The sequence below is a fragment of the Ammospiza caudacuta genome, chromosome 9, assembly GCF_027887145.1.
Source record: "Ammospiza caudacuta isolate bAmmCau1 chromosome 9, bAmmCau1.pri, whole genome shotgun sequence".
Lineage (NCBI taxonomy): Eukaryota > Metazoa > Chordata > Aves > Passeriformes > Passerellidae > Ammospiza > Ammospiza caudacuta.
This window is the reverse complement of record NC_080601.1, coordinates 5,512,973-5,537,604: the sequence shown is the minus strand read 5'-3', so window position 1 is coordinate 5,537,604 and position 24,632 is coordinate 5,512,973. Positions and strand designations below refer to the sequence as shown.

General features: G+C 47.2%; 1 protein-coding gene across 3 annotated transcripts in view; it reads right to left on the bottom strand.

The window, feature by feature from the left end:
* The window catches only part of P4HA1 (prolyl 4-hydroxylase subunit alpha 1), a 29,399-nt gene extending 5,515 nt beyond the window's left edge, over positions 1-23,884 (bottom strand). Inside the window, exons 1-11 of one of the 3 annotated variants that reach the window (XM_058811006.1) lie at positions 23,822-23,884; positions 18,075-18,191; positions 17,162-17,258; positions 15,221-15,372; positions 14,380-14,517; positions 12,425-12,664; positions 11,433-11,620; positions 10,249-10,425; positions 7,186-7,256; positions 1,124-1,223; positions 121-174 (exon numbers count right to left, since the gene is read on the bottom strand). In XM_058811006.1, coding sequence (XP_058666989.1) covers positions 121-174; positions 1,124-1,223; positions 7,186-7,256; positions 10,249-10,425; positions 11,433-11,620; positions 12,425-12,664; positions 14,380-14,517; positions 15,221-15,372; positions 17,162-17,258; positions 18,075-18,162 — 1,305 coding nt within the window. In that variant the 5' untranslated portion in view covers positions 18,163-18,191; positions 23,822-23,884. Of the gene's footprint in view, positions 1-120; positions 175-1,123; positions 1,224-6,073; positions 6,145-7,185; positions 7,257-10,248; positions 10,426-11,432; positions 11,621-12,424; positions 12,665-14,379; positions 14,518-15,220; positions 15,373-17,161; positions 17,259-18,074; positions 18,192-20,325; positions 20,408-23,821 lie in introns of those variants that run through there. The other 2 variants (XM_058811005.1, XM_058811007.1) reach the window with 2 other exon arrangements.
* Between the last annotated feature and the right edge of the window lie 748 nt (positions 23,885-24,632).

Here is a 24,632-nt window from a genome sequence, read left to right as displayed (position 1 = left end):
ACTTGCCCGTGCAAAGTCAAAGTGGGGCTCATATTGTCCTCCCACTCCATAATTTGCCACCTGAAAAAGAGAAACACAGCACTAGTGAAGAAGAAAGAGTGAAGACAAAGCAGGACTTACCCTTCCAAAATCAAAATGAGGCTCATACTGGCCTCCTACGCCGTAGTTGGCTACCTACAGTGGGAGGAGAAGCAGAGGATCTAGTAAATCAGTCTTTAGCCAGGCAAGAGTTTGGCTGTCAGCTACAGCCTTTGCAGAGATGAAATTTAAACACCAAGCCCCAGGAAATGTCAAGCCTCTGTCAGCAGCAGGAGCACATCCAAGAGTGACACTGCAGGATGCTCCAGGTAAGAATCTGGTGCTTCCCAGGGCAGAAAAGCATTTTTCTTCTACAGAAAACTTTTCAGCCTCTCTCCAAAATGGTGTCACAGTGCTTTTACATCATCATGTTGAAACCACTTTTTGACCTGAATTTGGCTGTGTCAATAAAGAGGGTTCCCTGTCCTTCTTACTAATTGGTTATAAAAAATAACAAATTTTCCCCCAGATCCTTGGCCATTTTATCACCAGGAACCTTGACAGAGTGGCAAGGAGCACAGCACATTCCAGAAGTACTTTGTGGGTGTCCTGCTTTCTAGGTACTCGTGCTCTGCTCACAGTCAGGGAGGCAGCTGCTCATTTAAAGGCCTCAAGCAAATAAACAGAAGCACTTCTAAATTGCACTTTACTCAAGTTACACATCCAGCCAGTGTTTCCCACATCCCAGGGACACCAGACACTGGTGGCCTCCCCTGAGTTAAACTTTTAAGTGCCTCCAACAGCAGCAAAGTTTGACCCTGTGACCATGAAACTCAGTTTATTGGACTAAATAAAAGGAAGTAGTTCCTAAAAAGGAACTACACATCCAGAGTTTCAGTTATCAGTTATCACTGTTGTTATATATCAGTTACTCAGTTATCACTGTTTCCTTCCAGCCCAAAAAGCCATTCCACACTGAACAGCTGCTCTGCAAAGACAGCGTTTTCTCCCCTTCTGTAAATAAATGAGTTTTTGTGGCCACCTCATGTGAGCAAGCACAAGAAATGGTGCTGGCACCCAGCCCCAAGCCCAAGCTACCCCTTACCTGCAGCTCCTCTGCAGTGGAGACATCCAGCCCTGTGAGGTCCTGGATCCTGGTGTTGATGCGGGACACCACCGGGCTCTCGTAGCCCGAGAGCCACGCGCTGGGGGGGGACAGTTAGTGACAGCACCAACACTTGCAGGCACTTGGAATGGGAAATTGCTTTTTAGGACTTCTCAAGGATTTGGTGGCATGACCACAAGTATTTCCAGGGTGTTAAAACCCTCTGAATTTAATGAATGCATTTCTTAGAAAGACCAATTCCAGCAGGGGTTTAAGGGAGCTCTGTAACCAAGGGCCTGAATTCCCCCACTGGGCTCAAGGAAGTGTCACAAACAGTGCTTCAAGATGATTTTTAAACCAGGCACACACAGTTTTGCTCTTTCCCCGCTCCCAACAGCTCATTCAGCCCCTGGGGTGATGCATTTTGAAGCAAGGTTTGGGACAGGAGCAGGTGAGCTACTGTTTCTGTCTGTGCAGCTGGAATTCAGCTCCCCCACATCCCACACCTCCAGGCCAGCTCTCTGAGAGCTGCCCTTTCTCATCAGTTCCCCCTGCAGAGCTACTAAAGACCATTCGGAAAACAACCAAATAATGCATTAAATGGAACAATTGCTGTCAGAACAGCCCATTATAACTCTGGTATTTAGCACATGCTTCAGGTACACGATTTTTAAAGAGGGGGAACCCAAACTAACCTGCCATTTATTTTATTTTTTATGTGGAAGGTCAGCCTCAGTTCCAAAGGCATCTTTCAGAATGTTTGCCTCCTACTGTGTATTAGACTTTTTCCACAGCTGCTCATCTGACTCATCCCATGCCAGTCACTGCACCTTCATTTTACCTGGCAGCCCCCTGCACTAATATGGGTGATAATATTGGTGATTTGGGGCTTGTTTTCCCCCCCCCCCCCCTTTTTTTTAGCAGGAAAACGGAAATAGGTATTTCTACCTTTTTTTCTAGCAGTTGACTCAGCTTTTGTGCTCAGCAGTGCTTCCTGCTGGACAGAAATCCCTGTGCCCAGAGCCCAGAAGGAAACTATCAGTAGCATCCATGTATTTTTACTCAAATCAACCTTCACATCTATACTAAATTAAGTTTTTATATTGACTTGCATTAAAAAAACCATAAATCCCCAAATACTTTGCCTGGGAGGAACAGTAGCATGACACATGACACAAGGCACTGACACAGGTTACAGAATCTCTACGAGCATTTTTTTGAATGACAAATGAACTATGAGATAAAAGAAATCTGATTTCTTAGGACAGACATGCACAAACATATCCCTAGGCCCACTTGTTAGTACCAGGAGGTGTTACAGCACAACCTGCTTTGATTTCAGGTGGCAGAAGAATGCTAAGACATGGATATGAAGCATTCACCAAACAAAAATCCCCAGAAGCAGCCATGCCACACAGCCATGGTGACGAGGTTATGCTCACAAGCAGCCCTAACCTCACACTTAAGGCACAAGAAGAGCCCCAACACACCCAGCAGCTTCAGTGTAGGCCTTTTCTGCCTCTGTCCAGTCTGTTAATAAACGAAAAAACCCAAGAAACCCAAAGAAAGGAAAACCCAAGCATTCTTGCTCTGTTGGTTATTAGATGGCAATGAATACTGCAGCCTTTCAGGAAGGGGAGTACTGTATGTATTTTAGAAATCAAATTAACAGCCTCCACATACAAAGAAAGCCTATGAAAGGTGGAGAAACAGGGAATTGAAACCATATTCCAAGTGCCAGCCTGTCTGCTGGGTGCTGAGCAAAACCACAGGGAGACCTGGAGTGCTGCAGAGGTACAGGGGATTTAACCCTGGAGGTGCCATGCCAGCTGCAGCCTGGCCTCAGAATATTCCAGCTGTCTCACACACCCTCCTCTGCTGCTGTCCCAGCTTGATCCCTTGCTGACAAAAGTCTCTGCCTCATTCAAAACAATTTCTTCACACAAAGTTGGCTTTTTTTCCCTGCCCTTGTCTATCAAAGAAAAGAGAAAGACTCCCCTGGCCAGTGGTGTAGGAGGTGCAGCATTAACAGCCTTAAACATGCTCAGCAGTTTGCTGTCTTTTAATATTTACATACTTCCAGATTCACTGCATTCTGTCCTATTTCTGACCAGCTGTCACCTCTGAGTCTGTGATGGGCCTTAACAAAAAAGGGACAATTCCTGGGAGGCCACAGGCAGGGCAGGTCAAGATATCACTGATTTAGTTACAGACGGGTTTGGTATTTCCTTAATAACCACCACACAACCCCCCAGTTCCCTGACCACACAAGTCTGGTGTTTTGCTGACCCACTTGGCTTTGTAAAAAGCCATCCCTGAACTGTTATAAAAAATTTAATGCTTCCATTAGCGTGCTGAATTCACACTGGGGAGGCTTTTAACAACTTTGATATGCATCACAGACAGTCAGGAATAATCATATTGACTCATGGAATCAAGACATGGCTTGGTTGGGAGGGACCTTAAAACTCATCCCACTACACCCCTGCCATGGGCAGGGACACCTTCCACTGTCCCAGGCTGCTCCAAGCCCATCCAGCCTGGCCTAGGGCACTGCCAGGGATGGGGACAGCCACAAAATGTCCCATGGTCCTCCCTCTTCTAATTCTGCATGAGGCACCTCAGAGATTTTGAATGGCAGATGCTTCCACACAGAAATAATTTAAGGTCTAAGGAGTACATTAAGGAAAAACCAGAGAATCTCTGGAGCTACTGAACACACAAGAGTACATCCCCTCCAGATCTTATCTCCTCAGCTGCACTGGTCAGTCTAGGAGAAGACATTACATCCCAACACTACTTCTGTAGGTCACTGGCCACAAAATACTGGGATATGTGTTTAAAAGCCTTCTAAGCCACACTTGGTGTGCAGAAAAATACCAGCAGAGACACAACAGGGAGTGAGTAAAAGCCAGGCTGGTATTTCTGAAATGGAAACTTTTAGCATAACATGCTGCAAGCTCTGGCTGCCTGCTGGGAGGAGAGGGAAGGGGAAAAAGGAGTTTTTATCTGTAAAAGCAGTGTGTGAGTGGGTGGGTTTATCCTGGTGCTGCACACCCTGGCAAGGTGCCTCCCTACACAGAGCTGCCACGTCCCACCAAGGGAACAGTAGCTCTCTCAGAGGCAGGAATGCTGTAAATTTAGGAGGGCATGTGCTGGGAAGGAATGTTTGGAGGGGGAAAGCAGTCATCTATTAAAAAAATGAAGTGAGCATTTTTTGGTTTTCAGGAGCAATGATTCATCTGGAATCTGAATCAGCTCGAGCAGCTCCAAGGGAAAGATGTTTCTGGCAGTGCAGGAACAGCAGCAGGAGGGCAGCAGGAACAGCACAGGGCCTCTCAATCAGGCTGCTGGGGGTGGCTTCTGCCTCCCACTGCAGAGTTAGGTGTCAGGTTCTCTTGGGAAGTCCATACCCATCCTGCAAATCCGCACAGGGAGGAAAGCAAAGGCAGGGCAAGCAGAAGCTGCACACCAAGGCTATTCCTACCCTCAAAAAATGCCCTTGCCCAACTCCTTGGATTTGTCCCTACAATTTTAATTCCAGTTTCCAGTGACATACTGAATTTAAAAATTTAGCTCAGTAAAATGTGATTGAATTTCTGAGAGTTCTTAGGTTCATTGGAAGGAAGTCCCACAGTGCCACATTTTTGAGCACCAAACCTCATTAAGAATTTAAGGGTCCCATTCCCCAGGCTCTATCCTGTTTTGGTTTTTTTTTTAATTGGCCTTTAATACTGGGTGGTGCCTTGTACTATTTTTTCTGACTGCGGCATCTGCACTACCTCAGGGAATAACACTTCCTACTAATGAAAAATCACAACTTGAAATAAAAAGTTCTTTCACTAAGCCTCATCTATTTAAGTAGGGACCAATTATACATCCCAATTTCCTCAGTAAACTGGTCAACTTCTCCAATTCCCATCATTAGCACAGCAAGTTTGACATGAGGCAATGTTCAAAAGGATGAAGGAGTTTCCTCAGTAAATACTCCAGAGCTGTCTGCACAGAGGACAAACGCCACAAGTGAATAAATTCCAAATATGCAGTGACAAATAACCAAGATAGGTAAGACATGGACAGACCTGAACATTAAAAACAAGAAATAAAAACTAAATGCAACACATTCAGGAAGAATGTTCAACAGGAAGATGGATGCTCCTAAAGCCCTTCCATGGGGTCAGTTTTAAGGAGCAAACATGTAAGAGTTTCCCAGACAATTTTCAGAGGATTTCCACTACCTGCATGTGCCAATGAGCACACAGACCCACGTGCTGCAAAGGTGTGAGGCATTAAAAAAAAAGTTTTTCAACTTGTCACTAGAATGGCCTTAAGGACCTTGGCTCCAGTGGTTTTCCAATTCTCCTGAGACTTATCATTCCTGAATCAGTCACCTTCCTGTGAGCCCGCATTTGGAAGCACTTTTACCTTTCTGAAGCAATTCACAGCTAAATTAAAGGCCTTCAGCTCCAGGCCATTCCAAGTTCAGGGGTTTGTCAAAACAGCTGAAAGAACACTGAATTTCTATTCTACCTTCCACCATTCAACCATGGAAATCCCTTAAAATCATCCCTAGCTTTAGTGGGCAGTGCTCCCAGGAATGACAGCAGCTCCCAGCTCTGAGCAAGGGTGGGCACTGAGGAGCAGGGGTGAGCCAGGCAGGTGCCCCATTGCACTGGGTGCCAGCAGAGCCCCATGCCCATGTTTAGTAGGTTAGTGACAGCACACAAGCCATGCTCAGCCAGAGAGGGTACTTCCACCTTGGAATGCCACCACTGACAACCAGTCCCTACTTCAGCAGTCCTTGTGCTTTCTTAGGTGACAGCTCAGCTTGCTTGGGCCCCTCTCTTTGAAAGAAAGGCTGAAGAATAAGGAGAGTTACACAGAATGCTTGTGCTGAAGCAGCACAGCCCCAGGACACACTTCCTCAGACAAGGAATCCCTTCCCCTTACCTCTTAGAGACTCTGTAATGTGCTGTGGTCAGTTTCCCAGTCTCAGGGTCATGAACAGTAGCACGGCTCAGCTACAAAAAGAGAAAGGACAAGGCTTACCCACCTTGCAGGCTGCTTTTGGCCAAGCCCCAGGTGTTTGAAAGGTTCCGGTTGGTCCGGATGCGATGCTCGCATATTAGCAATGGTTGGAAGGGCAACACAAGCTGCAGCTGCCATGTCCAAATCACAACAAATTGGTTGCAATAATTTGGTTAGATTGTCCTTTCACTTTTTTCCTCCCTTTATTATTTTTCCTCCTTTTTTTTTTTTGTTTGTTTAAAATCAAGACTTTCTACAAGTAATTTATGATGCTGAGTTTCCCAGACAATTCCTCCTCGCCCAGAAGCTTTAACTCCTCCCAGAATTTTGGCTCAGTGCTGATAGCCTGTGCAGCCAATCTTTAATTACCATGGCTAAAACCAACGGAGGGCAAGCAGGGGCAGGTGGTTTCTTTCAGATCCAGCCAATTTTGGAAAGCACTGGCTAAATTCAGCTCTTGTAGTACTTAATGGACAAGCTGAAAAGAACCAGGAGCCCAGTGGAAGCGAGCCTGTGTTCTGCCAGGTTTGTGTCAGGCAGGAGGTAAAGGAGCTCAGCTGGGAGTGTGGGATTATCCTGGACAAGGAGATGTGTGTCTGTGTGCACAGCAAGGACCTGAAGCATTTCTTACACCCATTAAGGCATTTTGAGATCTGCTTCATTTTCCAAAGAAAGGGAAGACAATTCCTGGTTGTGAGAAGGAGCAAGGAGGAAGGAATGTATAGATTAAAAACAAACCCCAGATTTTACTGAAGGTTTTGTGACATCTTGTATTTTTCACACTGACTACAGAGACTCGCTTGAAAAAACAGACTTCAGAAGGCGACCAAAAGGGAAAGAACAAATCAAAACACGCCCCCAGAACTTCCAGCTGAAGGAAAAGACTGAGATATTCAGCAGCACCAGCCTGTTACAGATCTGCAGGGAATCACAAGGTGGACTGCAAGCTGTCTCTCCAGCCCAGCTGGTTTCCTGACAATGAGCAGGACGTACACACTGATGGCAGGCCCAAACCTGTGGCAGAGCTCTCTTACCTTTTGCTAATTCTGTAATGTGCCGTCTCCAAGGCTCCCGTTATGGGGTTTGAAATGGTGGCTCGCCTCAGCTGTGAAGCGAACCATCAGAATTGCATTACAAGCACAATCTGCAGCCCAGCACTCCGACCACTCAGAAGCCTGGCCTGGGGACAATGCCACCACCCTGGCACCTGCCCTGTCCTGCAGGGCCACAGGGAACCAGGGCAGGCTCCAGCTTTACCAAAAAAAGATTTCTTGTTTGGGTTTTTTAAGGTTTTCCACAAGTCCTGTTTCCATGTTTGTAGTGAGAATGGTTGTCTGAATAAAGCAAACTACAGCAGCTTGGATTTCTTTTGTAGTGAAATGCTCTGGGAGCAGCACACTGCTGTGGCATGGGGACAAGTGGTGCTTTGTTACACTCTCCTGTCCCTGCATGAAGGGTTTTACAGGTAGATTCAATCCACCATAAGCCAAAGGTGAATAAACCATTCCTTTTCAGTCCTTCTTGTACCAAAGGCAGCACTGAGCTCCCACAAACTTCTGCTTCACCCACAGTCACATTTACACAAAGTGGGAACTCCTGCCTCAAGGCTTTTCTTTCCCTCTGCTGTGCTCCATTTACTTCATGCCTTCCCATCCCTGTGAATGTTCCAACTCAGAATCTCACATGTCCCCTTTAGCTTGGCTCATGTACTACCAGGCACTCTCCATCACTTATAACTGCAAAGGCTGGGATGCAGAGCCCAAATTTTGTAAAAGGCACAAATGTCAGGCCAACTCCCAAACAATCAGAAGCATTTCTCCACTGTTAAAATAAACCAAACAAGCCAAGGCTGCTCCATACCTACAAGAAAGGGTACTGGGAGCTCCCAGTATGCTGCCTCTCCTCTCCTTCCATGCAGACACATGAAAAAACACGGCACAAACTACAATTCCAGTGAGACTCCAGAGCTGAATAATGAGGCTTCATCCTACCAGCAGGGCAGAAGGCTGGGCACACATCAGCACTCTCCTCCCACAGGATGGCAGCAGCCCATGCAGCAGGAAGGAGGAGATGACGTTTAGGTCTCCAAGAACAAAATCCTTTTGCTGCTGAGCTGTGCAAGGCCTCAGCCACAGGGAATAAGGGAACAGTAACTGCATACAGATGCTCCTGCCATAAAGGTCTCCAAGTCTTTGCCATGAGCTGAGTGTGTGACAGGAAAACAGCGACCTCAGCAAGATCAGAGCTCACAGTCACACATTTACAGTTTTCTACTCTGTCAAGTAGTGGTCTGGTCACATTCCACAGGTATGGAATGCATCACTCTGCAGCAAAGGAGCTCCAACACCTCCAGACCAGCAATGGGGGCTCTGATTTTCAGCCCTGCAGCAAAGCTGCCTGCCAGGGCAACAGGAGGAGATGCCTCACGGGTACTTGGAGGGAAAAGCTCACACTTCCTGCTTACAGTTCAGAACATTACCTCAGAACAGAATCACTGAGGTTGGAGAAGACCTCCAAGATAATCAACTCCAGCCTCTGATCCATGCCCACCTTGACACATCCAGCCATTCCTTGGGCACCTCTAGGGATGGTGACCCTGCCACCTCCCTGGACAGGCCCTGCCAAACTCTTCAGTAAAGAGATTCTTCCCAATTTCCAACAGCTCAGCCTTCAGGGAGCTTTAAGATTTCTTCAGGCTCCCTGGTAGGCCAAGGACAGCCTCACTGCCCATGTACAACCACAGCCCTTGGCCAAGCCAACAGCCTCTCCTGCACTGAATGCTCTTATTCCCCTGGTCTCCATCTGCTTAGCTCATTTTGGACAAAAAGCCATTTAGGCCTAAAGCAAAGGGAAAAAGCAGGAAAATTACATTTCTATGAGCTTAAGTCTTTAAGTCTTTAAAATTTATGGAAAAATAAATTAATTTAACTAACTACATCTTCAGAGTACATTTACAGATGCAGAGCTGCACCAATTGGATATAGAATGCAACTCCATCAGTTTGCTGTTTGCCTGAGACACTCCTGTTTTCTCAGACAGCCAAGCTGCCCTGGATTATTCCTCTCTGAGAAACAAGAACCTTTGCATCTTGTGTCTCAAACAAGACTGATGAGCCACCATCATTAATAAAAAGCCAAAACTCATCATGTCCTGCCCCCTTAAAGCTCTGTCATCTGCAGGCAGCTTCCAAGCCTGGAGACAGTGATGGCCTCAGGTTTTAGCTTTTATATTTTTCAGATTCTGTGCTTCTTCAGTGTGCAGTTCTGAGCTTCACATTAAGGGATGGTGAGCTCTCTTCACAGAGCAGGGAGACAAAACAATTCCTTCTCTAGATGGGGACCAAGGACAACTGATCCAAATCTGAGGCCCAAGAGCAAAATCAACGGCAGAATGAAGAGAGAAAAACAAGAAGGATGGGACTTCATAAACTAAAGTTGTAATTAGACAATTAACTCCAATATGCAAATGGAGCAGAACTTCTAAACGTGTGAGACCCTGTGACCAGTCATCCATTTCCATTTTGGTTCACCTTGGGTGCAGCCCTGGCTGGGCTCTCGTGCTGCCCAAGGTGGATCCATGGAGATCCTTTTAATAAATCCCTACTTTATTTCTTAACTCCACATAGACACTGTTCTAGCTTAACCTTCACAAGGCATCAATAGCAGCCAGTCTTATACCAAAATGGAGAATATAACCATTCTTTCTTGTCTATACAATAAGGTGGCATTCCAGGACCAGAGGAATGGCTGCCATTCCCTTCCAAACTTAAAAAGAAACAAAAGCAGAAAACCAAACACAAGTTAGGGATACTCCAGTCCACTCTTGCTGGTTTGGATGAGGAGGAGAATGCTGAAGGACATTGTCCTCCTCATCCAAACCAGCTGAAATTGCGTCTGCAGGAAGAGCCTGACAATCCTGCACCGCTGGGACCCGGCTGCAGTCACCACAGAGAATTCCCAGTCTCCTTCAAGAGCTGCAAGGTGAAGCAAGCAAGGTGTGAGCTCACTGCACACCCCTGCCCTCCAGAGCAGCCAGCCACTCACACCGAGCACACCAGGGATTTCAGGTTCCAGAGGGAGGGAAGGGGGAGCATTTACCCTGGGCTTGGCCAGCTCCTTCACGGTCTCGATCTCCTCGTCGGAGATGATGTCCAGGAAGCGAACGATGCGGGGCTTGTCCCACTCGTCCTCCTGCTTGACGGGGCCCAGGATGTACCTGGGGTTCCTGTTCCCATCGTAGTAGCGGCAGAAGAGCCTCTTCTGTCTGCGGGGAGTCTGCAGGGGGCACAGCAAGGGGCACTCAGACAGGTACTGTCACATTTCCCTTCACAGAGAAAAGCAAGGCACAATTCTTCCCAAGGATTTCTGAGATTCACGTTCTCTGAACCTCAGAGAAAGGGAAAACACAATTCTTGTCGCTTGCTGTGCCTGTGTTGTGCCAAAGTAGAATGCAATATGGAGATTGTTTACACAAAGTGAGGATGTTTTGTTTCCTTGGCCTATCAGGGCTGGGGGGGGGGATACTGTCAGGTGACAGTCACAGGACTCAGAGCAGTGTGAGCAGGTGTGCGCAGAGTGAGTGCTTGGCAGATTCAGTTTAGATGAAATGCATATAGTATAGTATAATAAAGTAATCAATTAGCCTTCTGAGATCAATGGAGTCAGATGCATCATTCTCTCCCCTTTGATTTACAATTAACTGCCACAGAACATTGGTATTGCCAATGGGCAGAACATGTCCTGGACACAAACAATTCACTCTCCCCACCTCCTTATGTGACAGGTTAAGGAGATGATTTCAGTTTGAGAGATCAGTGCTGTCTGCACTTTCATGTTGCTGTGTAATACTTCAGCAAGCATTACTTTACACAACCCTACTAAGATAATTTCATCACCAAGAAAAACACCCCAGCTGATCCAGCTCTCTCTGCCCATCTAGAATGAAAAAATTCATTAAAGTCTCACAGAGGTCTGGTGCTGTGCTAGAGAACTGACTGCAAACTACTCCAACTACCCTATTTAATTCTGTCTGTAAGTCTGGACTTCCAGCATCCTTATTCAATTAATTACACTGATGGAGCACTTCCAAGAGAGCCAGCAGTGCCTGAGGCAGTGTTACTTTCTATCTACTGAACAGGCCAAAGGGGGCAGAAATCCAACACAAGATCCTCCGCTCTGCACAGTCATGCAGCTGCTCTAACAACTTCCTTGCTTGCACACCACACACAAATTCCTGACATTGTTTGGTTTCAAACATTTGAGAACAGTCTACTCCACTTTACCATTTTGAGCCCCTCCCCACGGCACAGCATTTCGTACTTCCTTCTCTCAGGCAGGTAATCCTTTTTCTTAACCTCAGTTTCCTTCTCCTGCTCTTCTGAATCCGTGCTGGACTTGTTTGCCTCTTTTTCTTTAGCCATGATGTACTCAAAGTATTTCATGTTCCCATTTGCTCTTTGATGTTCAGGATCTATGGACAGAGAAACAGACAGGGATCACTGGCAGGGTTCCAGCCCCTGAGGAACCATCCAGAAGTGCTTATTCACAGAAAGCAAAAGGAAACAGATGCACACCACTGCTTCTCCAACCCTCACTGCACATGGGGTCCCAGCACTGAGGAAAAGGGTTTGGCCACTCCAGCCCATCCCACTTCAGAGGGAGAGACAAGGGAATGGGGCAGGGAGAGAGCTGGCACAGCATGACTGACTAGAAACCTGAAAATACCCCAGTGGGATTTAAAATTTCTGGTGACAAAGCTCTTTAACTTGCAGAATTAGCTTCAGTTCTTTAATAAGTGGCTCTTGCTATGTTAGGGTTAGTTCTGAGCTCCCCAGAGCATCCATTACACAGTCAGTCAGTGAAATATTCACAGGAGAATAAATGTTTTCATTTTTCATGAAGCAGACTCTTATCTCACTGTCCTGTATTCTGTATTTCTTGTTTGTACAAGTGTTTCATCTTCAGCATGCTGAATTTGTATTTAAACCATCTGCAGAGATTCCAGTATCACAAATTTAGTTTCAATTTCATTCATTTAGGTTTTGCCTCTACCTAAGGGGAAGCAATCTCAACCCAGGTAAGCAAAATGTAGGGAGAGAACCGGATTTCAGACAGGTAAAGGGACAGAAGCCATGGAAATCCTTCAGTACAAAGGATCAAATTCCCATCTAAAATGCAAAACCACACTTTAGAAATGCATATAGGAGTCAGATCCCAGGCAAGGCTGCAGTGCCCAGGACAAAGCCAGGCAGAGCTGTGTCCCTGTGCCCCTCACCCAGCTCCAGGAGGCGTCTGGTGAGTGCCATGGCCTTGGCCAGGTCCCCCTGCTGGTACACAGCATAGCTCAGGTAGTCCAGGATGTAGACTTTGTCTGCAGAGGACACTTCTCCCTCATCCAGCTGCTTCAGGGCTTGCTCCATCCACAGCTCGGTGTGGTAGTAGTCAGCCTCTGTGTAGGCAATCTTGCCCAGCTCAAAGCAATCTTCAGCTGTTAGGAAGGATTTGTGCTTCACACCTGGGTATTTAGAGCAAAACAAAAGAGTTTACACAGGGTTCCAGACCTGTGCTCTGAGAAACATTTGAGTTATTTCTCATTCCTCTCAGCAGGGTTTTATTTCTGTTCTCCCACAGCTCCATTCTGCAGTAGCTGTTTGCTGGAAGTCTCTAAAGCCTGTAAATCCTTGGCACACAAGCACTCAGATGCAACTTTCCACTGCCAGAAAAGCAGGGAACAGCTAAATGTCTCTGCCACTAGTGAAAAATCAAATTAAACAAACCTTCCTTCCTCAAAACCCCAACCACTTCCAGCAAGAGCAAAAAAAAGCCAAATTTGAAGTTTCTGATTTCAAGGACATCATATTATCACTTCCAAAATGTTACTGAACCACGACTTGTTAGTGACAGCTTGGTGGGGGAGGACAAGGAAAACATCAGGGAGTAAGTTCCCAGCTGCTTAGGATTTTTTTCAAGTCAGTCATTTTTAGAAACATTTTAAGTGACCTCTGAAAGATTAAAGCACTAGTGGGCAAATTACAGATTCCTATTTTTGCCTCTGGAAATACAGGCCCTACGAAAAACCAAATTTTATCTTGTAAAAGGGAAACAGGACCTGCCAGTGTTTTATAACGGCTAGAATTACATCCCTGATTACATCTTAAGCCATTCTGAGTTTCTCACAGCAGCTCTGCAGTGCTCAGAGGGGGCAGCTGTTCTGCTGTACTCTCCTGTGATGGGCAGCAACTGCAGCTTCCTGAGCCTGAACCTGCAAACCCTCCAAGGACACAATGATTTGGCAGTAGCTGAGATTCTGGACCAAAAGAAATTCCCTGGGAATGAAGAAAAGGAGCACAAACAAGTGACCACATGGGAAGTGCTTCTCTGGAGCTCTCCAGAGTCCAAGTTATTCTTTTTTATCCTCCAGAACTTGCAGGTTCTGCCAGTACATTTCATTGCATAGTCTGGACAGCTCATTGCTTCCAAAGCAGCAAAACTTCCCCTTGTATTTCTGTGCTGTTTGAAGAAAACAGCAGTGAGCTGCTCACTGCATTAGGAGGAATCTGTAGGTCCTTGAGCAGGTGTTGAACCAAACCCAAAAAGCAAGGTTATACATCATAACACATAAAGCAAATTACTCTTAATTTTATTAGGCATCTGACCACAATGAGCACTTGCAAAAACAAGATGGATTGTACAGAGCTGATTTTTTGCCAGCTGGCAAAGGACTATTTTTCAACAGAGGAAAACAAGGAAGACTCAGCAGAGAAAGTTTTCTGACAAAAAAGAGAAATTGTGTCTTCTCCAGCACAGAGCAGCCTACTAAAGATCAGCTCAGGCAATGCCACACAGGCTCAAGTCTGTGTATGCAGCATCTTTTGCTCTTCAGTTTACACAATCCCTGAAGTTTAAGCTCAAAAAACTTGTTAAAATGCATTATGTTGTACAATAAAACCAGGCATCTGCCAGTGCAACACATGGGGAAAACCCCACCCAGGCAAGATTTTTATTGCTATTGATTTTTATTAGAAACTATTAACACTGGATTATCTTACCGTAACTAAAAGAAAGATTCAGATTTCAATCAAAAAAACACTTTTTTCTTTGATTTTAGCCAGGTCAACCCCCTTCCTAATGTTCCCTTCATGCTGAGCAGTTAAGCAAGGTGGAACAGAGCAAACAATTTGCAATCAGGACATTTAGGAAATGCAAATAACAGCCATGGATGGTTCTCACCTGGCAGGTTTCCCCTGGACAGGGTGTCTGTGTCCAGGTTGTAGGTGTCCTGCAGCCTCAGGAGGGCCTTGGCTGCCCCAGTCTGATCCTCATCGTTTGGGAAGAACTGCCTCTGGATGGTCATGTTGGAGATGAAGCCTGGGAAAGGCAGGGAAACACTGCTCAACTCTGTCCTGGGAATTGGGTGAGCTCCCTGCCCCAGAGAAAGCCAAAATCCACCTTCCCACAAGCCTGACCTGAACTCACAGCACAGGCTGCACAGTTTGCATTTCGTCTGGGGTTTTTAAAAGAAAGTAAAGGAAAAATCAAAAATAAACACTTTTTTTTTTTTTTTTTTTTACCCCAGCCCTTCAGAAGGGCTTGAGACACACTGGTGCAGATTTCTGGCTGGCAGGTGCAGAGCCTTTTCCATTGCCATATTCAGCCCCTCTCACAGCAACAGGGAAGCTGAGTGCGCTGAATCCTCACCACAGACTAAGCCTTTTCTTTTTGAAAGCTCTGCTTTCTTATAATTCCTACTGCAAACCTCCATCTGGTATTAATTAGCTGTTGAGACAGTCTCACAGGTCCATTATAACCACCCTGGCTTCCTTTGCTAATGTCTTTCACAGTCAACTACTTCATGTCCTGCTCCTTGCTAAAGAGCTCCCACTCTTGCTGAAGAAAAGAGGCAGCAATTAAGTGTTTACTACAGTAATTCAGATTAGTTCCACAAATGCTCAGTCTCAAAAGCAGATTTGCAAATCTAATCCAAGCCCTGACATGTGAAAGGCAGCAGGCAAGCACCTGCAGTGAGGCTGTGATGCTGGATTTTGCTGCAGGCACACACATTCACACTCACCATCTGACATGTCCTTGAGCACCAGGCTCTCCAGCTCACCCCACTCTGTGTTGAGCCTTTTCATCAACTTGAATGCATTCACAGGATGGCCCAAAAACCCCTCTGGGTCTTTTGTGGCAGTAGCTGTCAGCTGATCCAACTTCTCTGCCCATCTAGAATGAAAATATTCATTAAAGTCTCACAGAGGTCTGGTGCTGTGCTAGAGAACTGATTGCAAACTACTCAAATGTCTTCACTAATAAAAAAGCCAACCAAAATTGCAAGCTTTTGCATTATCTATATTTGGAGCTCTTCTAAAAGAACAAGAAGGACTACTTCCTTTTCCTTTATTAAATCTTCTTCCTCAGCTGCAGCCCAAGTCTTATGCTGCTCCTGCAGCCCTTGTTGGAACCCTGCTGGAGGAACTCCTTCCTACAAGCCCCAAAAACACAGTGCCAGCACTTCCATTATCAGCTGCCATGCAAGACTAATCAAAAATGAAGCTTTACCCACATTTTCAATATTTCAATCACCCCCTTTTCCCCCCAAGGCTTACAAAAAGGCAGTTCAATGCTTGGCTCAAATTATTTTAGGTTTAGATACACACTTATATCTGTGAGACACCCCTTGCCTCTCGCCACAAAGCTCCTTTCCATGCTGAAAGCTTGGATGAAGCAACATCAGGAGGTCTCACACCCCCAAATGAGGAGCCCAGACCCAGCTTCTGGTGCTGCAGCTCCAACTCAAACTTCTCTAAGTACCACAAGTCATTCACAACCCCAAGGTGCCCCAAAACAAGCACAGCTTTCAAGAGAAGGGGAAGGGGAAGGAGGATTACACCATGAAGAGGTGCAGGAACACCCTGCAATCAGGGTAAGATGATGTTGAGGAGCCCCACCCCACAGAGAATCCCAAACTCCAGCAAGAAAGCAAACCCAGAATGTGCAGCCTGGAGGGGAGCTGTGCTCACCAGCTGGAGCTCCTCTTGCTCCAGGATCTGGTTTGGCTGGGTGGAAGCTGCAGGCTGTGCCTGGGGCAGGAAGGGGCTCACAGCTGCCAGAGGTGCTCTGGCTGCATCTCCCCACTGTCCCTGACTGTTCTCCTGCACTCTGACAGCCCCTGGGGGGTTTCCAGCAGCCACACCAGTGAGGGCTCCCTCCAAACCAGAGGAGCTGCTGGAGACCAGCTCCAGCTCGGAGCAAGCCCAAGACTGAAGGACCCAACTTCACCCTGTGCCTTCACACAGCTCAGGGTCAAACCCTCCCTGCATTTCCCACTGCAGGAGCAGCTCTCAGTGTCCTCCAGGTGCCAACAAACAACGCTGTAATTTTCCCCCCAGGTTTTTTAAAAGCTCTGTGACAGATATTTAAACTCTCCTGACCTCCCGGGGAGCACCTCTGATAAAATGGAAACAGCTGCAACGTTGCTGCAATAAGCTGAGCTTACACACTTTGGGATGCCCAACTGGCACAATCCCTTGTTAATTTGTAGCTGTAAAGAATCTCCTTGTAACATTCCAAACCTGGCAGCAATTCCAAGCCTGTGTTTCAAGTGACAAAGAAGGATCTTTCTTCCTGGGTGGTGGAACACCAGAAAGTAACACACAAGGGCTAAGATAAAAACCTCCTCCATCTAGAACTGTTTCAACACCCTCAAGACAGATTTATGCATATTTGTGAAAGCAAGGAAAGCATCCTGTTCAGTGATAAAATATGTTTATTTCTAGCTGTGATAAAATCTGACAACATTAGGCTCTGTTCCTCACATGGTCAGGTCTTTTCTTATTTATGCACCAAGCAGCACTGAAAGGGAACAACTGACAAACACCCAAGCAAAACCTGCTACTTTAAGCTTTGCCCCAGAGAAAAAATTCCACAAATTTAATCAGCCTTAAGGAAGCACTTTTTGCATAAGGGTGGACTCAAATGATTGACCATTAGCATTGTGACACCAGCTGCTTACTTTTTGATCTGCTCCAGCTTGCTTTCCTCTGCCTTAATGTAATCTTTGAGTGACACAACCAGATCCTTTTCTGTATTAATTAAGTCTGTCATATGACCTAGAAAAAATGAGTGTGATGAGTCAAGGAGAAACACAAAATCCTGAGAATTAAAGGCATTTTTCTCTTTTCTACTTCCCCAAAAGTCCTTCTGCATTTGCTTAAACAACCCTGAAGGAGTATCTGAGTAAGGCCTTTTTTTTTTTTTTGAAGGAGAAAATCTCCTGCTGGACCAAGCTTGTTGCCATGGAAATTAATGTAATACTGTATATTTATTATTAGAACTAATTTAGGATTCATTTGTAAAAGGAAATAGTTTGCCACAGAGTAATCTTTCATCCAAGCATACATAATGTAGAGCAAATAAAGAGAAAGCTACAGATATACACAAAGCCTTTGTGTTTGATACACACCACTAATCCAGGGCTTTATTTTTAAGGTTATATCCATGACTTCAAGGGGTCCCTGGCATTAATTAATAATTGCTTCACCTCCTGCAAGCAGGCAGCTGAAGTGGTTCAGCACAAAAGGGTGCAGTGCCCAGCAGAAGGCAAGGGTGAGGCCAGACATGCTGCACCATTATGTGCCCTTGGCAGCTCACCACCTCCTTCCACATGTGTGCAGCACCAAAATTCTGCTTCAATTCCAATACCCTTAGGAATAAATAGAGACTACAAAGCCTTGCCTGGCTCATTAGACCACCCTGGGCTGTCTTAAAGCCTGTTTCTCCCCAAAGAAAAGCCAATAACATGGTAAGAACTAGAAAATGGGTTTAGTTCTGTACCAATTAAGGCCTTGGGTGATTAACACATCCTTGCAGAATGAACTTTGAGGGGTCTCAAGAAACTCTTTTGGCTACACCAAAGCAGTTCTCACCAATGGAAGTGAAGAAGTCCGTGTGGGCACAAGAGAAAGGCAGCAGAAATCCCAGGGCTAGGGCACACCAAACCTTCTTGAATGCCATTGCTCAACAGCTCTCACCTCACCACACACCTGTGAGAGAAACACAAACAGGTGAAAAGCCCTGCTCACCAGAGAGAGGAATGCACCTTCAGAAGGTGCAGCAGAACCCTGACAACCTGAGCAGCTCCCACACACTGACTACTCCTGATGACTTTTATACCTGAGGAAAAAAAACAGCTCAGGGACAAGGTGTTCACCAGCACTCTTCTTTTTGGCATCTAAGTCATGCTGCAGGCAGAGCTGCTTTGCAAAAAAGCACTGAAAGAAACCATCAAGCACTGAAAAAAGCCCACAACTCCAATTTAAAATAGTCATTATCAAGTTCATCCACTCAATGGGAAAAAAACAGTAAGTTTCCTTTTTTCAGTCAGAAAGATGCCAGTGGAGCAGGTCTGAATGAAAACCCACAAGAGCAGTCCAGAGAGGGAGTTCTGTGCACGCTTCTGCTGCCTCTGTGGAGCCAAGCTCCACACCTGACACAAAAGGCAGCTCTGTCTGTCCCTGGATCCTGGCTGAGCACCCACAGGCAGTGCTTTCTGTAGGGCCAGCTGCCAAGCTCAAGCCTTTCAGGATCCTGATCCCTTCAGCAGCCCAGCATTGCCTGGCTCCTGCATACTTTAGGAGTAATTATGCTGTCGTGGAATTCACAAGGTTTGCTTTTTTTCCCCCAAAACAAAAGCTTAAACTTTCACATATTTAGTTGGTCAGAAAAAAAAAAAAAAGAGCTCCAGTGCATGGACAAAATTGATTTACAGCTCTTCCTACAGCACAACTAATGAAGAAAAAAAAAACAAAGAAAAAAAGCAACAAGTTCAGCTCCAAGGTAGTTTAGCCTATTTAGGGAAGAAAGTAGCATAACCTTAATCAAGCAAAAAACATAGACCCAGGTGTGGTATTCACATAAAAAAAAAGTGCAAACATAACCAGGGAAGTTCAAAACATACACCCAAATAAAAAAATAAAAAACAGCACAGATGGTGGTACTAAAGGGGAACAAATCCCTGGCTCTGGATTGCAGGATCTCTCTCACACTGCACCTGAGGTCAGGGGCAGCTCCCTCCTCCCCTCCCACCCCCAGAACTGCAGAAGGGAGGCACTGGGGTTTGGGTCTCCTCAGGGGCCTGCCTGCCTGGGGACAGGAGCAGCACAGCTCCACTGGCACCAAGAGCAACAGCAGGAAATGCACATGAGCCCAGAAAAGCAGCACAGCCTCCAGCTCTTGTAAACCACCCAAAATCTGCCTGACCACAGCTGAAGGGCCGATGCCTTCTGGCACATTACAACTCTCCTTCCGCCTGTGAAAGTGAGAATTTGGACAGAGAAGCCTCCTGGAGTGCCTCTTTCCCCCTCACCAATGCTCTAAAGCAGCCCTGCTGTCCCCAGCAGCCTTCCTCACCTCCTCCTCCCCACAGGCAGCCATCAGGCTGTTTCAAACATACCTAACAAAAACCCACTTATGTCCACCTCCATTCTTACTGAAAATACCCCTCAGCTCCTGTTTAACCCTACAGAAAGCCAAGTGCCTCCTGCTCATTCAGCACTAGAGCCAACACATCTGTGAATCGGTGACAAAGCACATACAGCTTTACTACATCGTAAATATTTGCCAATTTTATCAGCACTGGGAATGCACTGAGCTATTTGTTTACTGCACTCAGTGAAACACAAGAGAAGCTTCAGAAAATTTCTTTTCTTGCTACGTTAATCAGGATGAAACTTTTTAAAACCACAAAGAAAAACCAATGAACAGAATCACCAAAAAGGTGAAGAAAACAATGTTTCCTCTCCACCTACTCTCTTAGTGACAGCGTTCCATCTTGGTTTTCCTCTTCTCCCACTGCCTTCGGAGCCTGCTCCAGCACCAGGCTCCTGCAAACACTGTTGCAACCTTTATTCCCACCTCCTTATCTTCACAGGCACACAGCAGGAGCGACTGGCAACAGCCATAAAATCCAACAAGTGCAATTCCAAGGGGGTACAAACACAAAGTTTCTCACATTTAGGCACTACAAGAGGTTGCCCAGAGGAATTGGATCTCCCATTCTTGGAAGAATTTCAGAAGGAGCAGAGCTTTTCAACCACTACAGCAGGACCAGCCACAGGTTCCCAAACCAAAGAAAACACAGCTCAGTTCATATAGACACTGGAAATCTCCCAGACTCACAGGCTGCCAAGTAAGTAGGCTTTAATTTCTTCCCATTGGTGACATGAAGTAAAACAAGATGAAAATCCTCTCTCCATTACTCCTGTCAGTCTCACCCTCCTCCTCAGCCATGTCCCACAAAAATGGCAATTGAGCATCTCGGGGAGGAGGAGATCTCTGCTCACACAGGGAAGTGGGAGTGCAGCTGACAGCTCCAACACGGGAGCTCCCTGCCTCCCCCTGGGAACTGACTGAGCTCAGGGGAGCTGAACTGAAACAGCAAAACTCCAGCAGGGGAATGGGAACAGCAAAGATACAAACACATGGATTGAAGGGAAACAAAGCAGCAAGCAGAGCAGTGGCACTGCCAAGAGCAGCACATTCTCTGAGCACAACAAATTTCAACACCACCATTTCAACTGATGTAACTTCAAGGGGGTTTTTCTGGGGACTTCCCAAAGTTCAGCTCTGCTTTACAAGTAGAAAGGTGCAAGCAGGCAAGCAAAGACAGCTGCAGAGTGACACATGACACAGCCTCATCACAGTCAGGTCCCACTGCTCAGGGACCAAAGACTGAAGATGCTTTTAGCCAATGTCCTCACTGCCAGCTCCAAGCTCCCAGGTGCTCACCAGGACTGAGAAAACAGGATCAAAAATGGAAACTGAAGGGCTACTTCAACATGGAATGGCTCTAACTCAGTTCCAGACCAGCTTCTTTATTTAAGTAAGGAGTAACTGGCCTGCTCAAGATGAAGTCCACTGCAGGGCCAGGAGACAAAACTCTATCACCAAGATCCTCAACTTTTGATTAAAAGGCGGGTCCATTCTCACAATCCTTACTGGACCCCACTGTATGTAAAGATAATAATAAAACCCTTTGACCAGTTAAGCTGAGCTTAGGAGAAGATGGAACCAGAAGTGATAGCTGCTCACTGCCCTAAACCTCTCCTGTCTCAAGGACAACACAAGTTACAGCCTCATGACACAATGCAACCAAAAATACTACTGAAAAGGAAAGAACTTTCCCAAAATAAGTACTAAGAACATTTAGCTACCATCATTGCTTAAAGGTCTCACAGGACAGAAGCACCAGAATCCAGTTCCCAAGTCCTCTAGCATGTTCAAAGACTGTTTTAAAATGAAGATCCAAGCAGAGAGAGAAAGATTTTCTACAATTGCTGCTACCAAAAGAACAGGGTGCACTTTAGCATCTTTTAATGACAAAGTTACAATATTTTATATAAATGAAAAACAGAATAAGAGATGGGAATAAATTTCAAAGTCAAGGAGGGTGTTCTACCTATCATTTACTTCATTCATGGCTGAATACAGGGCAGTTGTGTTTGTACAGAGATTTATACACAGGGAACTGAAGTGAGTTTTGCCTTGGTTTCCTCCAAGAGTAAGGTGGAATGGATGCAGCCCTCAGAGCCCACCTGTTTAAACTTTCCAGGCCAAGACAAGGAACACTGGGGATGGAATAGAGCAATTATTTTATTAGACACACCAGGCAGGAGGCTATCCTTGTGCTCAAGGATTAGGTGAGCAAATACACAGATATCCAGGAAATATTGGAAAAATATGTTTTCAGGTATTAAAGTGATTGAGGGAGCTGGGGGTGCTCAGCCTGGAGAAAAGGAGACTCAGGGGCGCCCTCATCACTCTCTACAGCTCCTGAAAGGTGGCTGTGCTCAGGTGGGGCTGGGCTCTTTCTCCAGGCAGCACTGACAGAACCAGAGGGGACAGCCTTAACCTGCACCATGGGAAATATAGGTTGGATATTAGGAGGAAGTTTTTTTTACATAAAGAGTGACAAAGTCCTGAAATGCCCTGCCTGGGGAGGTGTTGGAGTCACCATCCCTGGGGGTGTTTAACAAAGCCTGGATGTGGCACTGGGTGCCAGGGTTTAGTTGGGGTGTTGGGGCTGGCTTGGACTCGATCTTGGAGGTCTCTTCCAACCTGGCGATTCTGTAAATTCAGTGAATTCTAAAGAAAGCAGGACAAAGCCAATGATCACTTGAGTTCTTCCACTGAGTATACTCTTAAAAAAAAAATATTTCCTTATCTGTATCATCCTCAGCATGAAGGCATGGCTTTCCTGCTATAAACCTCTGCTTATCCTCACTCCTTCCAAAGTGGAACTCACCACCTGTCATTTCAGTTTGCCAAACTGCAGTGAGCAATTTGCAATCTATGTGCAAGGCCCAAAAAAAAATCACAGCTTTAAAGGCTATATTTTAAAGCCATTCATTATGGAACAGCATTTAAATCTGCACAGGTCAGAGAGCTAGCTCAGGGAGGAAAACAAAGGGAAAGAAAGTTAATGAGTACTGGTTGTGTCAGCACATACTTCAGAAGCAGTCTAGGGTGCTCCAGGTCAAATCAGTTTGGTCCAAGGCATTAAAAGGAATCCAGTAAAGGTCCGAGGTGCAGGGCAGTGGGACAGGGAACATCCCTGTCCCCAAAGGCCAGCCTCTGCTTCCCAGACAAGCCGGGAACTCATTACCTTTACTCTCCGCCCCTGGCAGAGCACCGTCTGCAGCCCGAGCCAACAGCCCCTGGCGCTGTGGGGAGCTGCATTGATTCACTCGTGTAACCAAGTGAATAAATGCCTTTCATTCACTAAAACCTCGAGCGCTGAAGCTGAACCTTTACTTCTAAGTAAGTGAACACTACAGCACCCTGCATTTGCCTCTTACTGAAGCCGGCAGGAAAAAAGACGTGAAACTGAACGCTGGGCAATCCTGAAGGATCTTCCCTATGGAAGTAGCCAACTCTTCAGGCAAACTGGAAGATTTAGTCTAAGTACATGTAACATTTTTATTATATTATTTTTATTAGATATAATATTTATATTTTTATATATTTTATTATATTCTTCAGCATACTGAAGACTCCAGAGTTTCCTCTGATAGTCAGGCTGGAGCCTATCAAAACGGAACGGTATCGCTTACTACAAAGGCAGATGCAAAATTCCACGTAGAGCAGCTGACCGAGCCCAACCCAAAGCAGCGGCGAGGGAAAGCAAGGCAAGCCGCAATCCCCGCGCTCAGCTCACGCCGAGTAACTTTCCATCGCTGCCAGCCCCGAGCCGTGCGCTCGCAGCTCCCGCGGCCGCACGGGCAAGGCGCTGCAGCTGCGGGGCCCCCGAGCAGGGCGGGAGCCCACCTGTGGCACTGGACCCGAGCCGGCCGAGGGGACAACTCCCAGCTCCTGGAGGAGGAGAGGGAGGCGGCAGCTGTTTAGTCTGCCAGCCGCGGGGAAGCCGGCGCGCCGGCGCCCTCCCGCCCCCCTCCGGAGGCTGCCGGCTCCCGTTACGTAAGGGCCGGGAACCCCGGCGGGCAGCTCCGGGACACCGGCCCCTGGCCGCGGGGAAGGCGGGGGGCGGCGGAGCGCTGCCACGTATCGCCCCCACCCCCCGCCGCCCGCGCGGCAGCCGCCCAGCCCGCGGGTCCCTCCCCCCGACCCACCCATCGGGCACCCTCACGGCCGGCGGGACGGGGCGGCCGGGCCTCACCTGAGCACGGGGGGCGGCGGGTCGGGGTCGGCACCGGAGCTCCGCGATCGGCCCGGGGGCTTCACCCACTGTGCGCGCCCGGCCCCGCCGCGCCTCTTATAGCCGCGCCCGGTCACGCCCCCTCAGGCCACGCCCCCCGGGCGGTGCGGCCCGCGCGCTACGTGAGTCCGGTCACAGCGGCGGGCGCCGCACTGCGCATGCGCCGCCAGTGCCGCCGCGTCTCCGCGTGGTCCCCCCGGTCCGGGGCACCGCGCACGTGGGACCGGCCCGGGACTGCCACCGCCCCGGGGACACCGCGCACGTGGGACCGACCCGGTACCGCCACCGGCCCGGGTGCTGCGAGCTGGGAACAGCCCCCGAGCCAAGGCCGGTGGGAAGCACGGAGCCGGAGCGGTGTTTTTGGAGTAAAAGTTGCTAGAAAGGCCCAGAACGCCGGTCCCGTAAATTGCTGCCAGGGCAGCTGGGCTTAGCACTAGGGAATCAGTCCGAGATCATCGAGGCCAGCCTGGGCGGTGCTGCAGCGCTCCGAACCCTCTCAGGTGCTTTAAAAAGCTGCTTGGGTGAGTTTTGCTCGGAGAGATCGATGCTGCCTGCTCTTTACTTTCTAGGGTTTCCTAAATAAACTGGTTGTTTGCTCATTTCAGCCATTCAGTTGGAATCAGGGACATTCCCAAGCGTTTTTCCCCATCTCTTTAGGTGAGGGTTTCAAGGCAAGGATCACCTCCTCACTAGCGCAGCCAGCCTTCCATCTTTGCCCTTTCAATTGGTGCTCACTCCCAGCTGGAAATCTTTCACAACAACAACAGAGAGC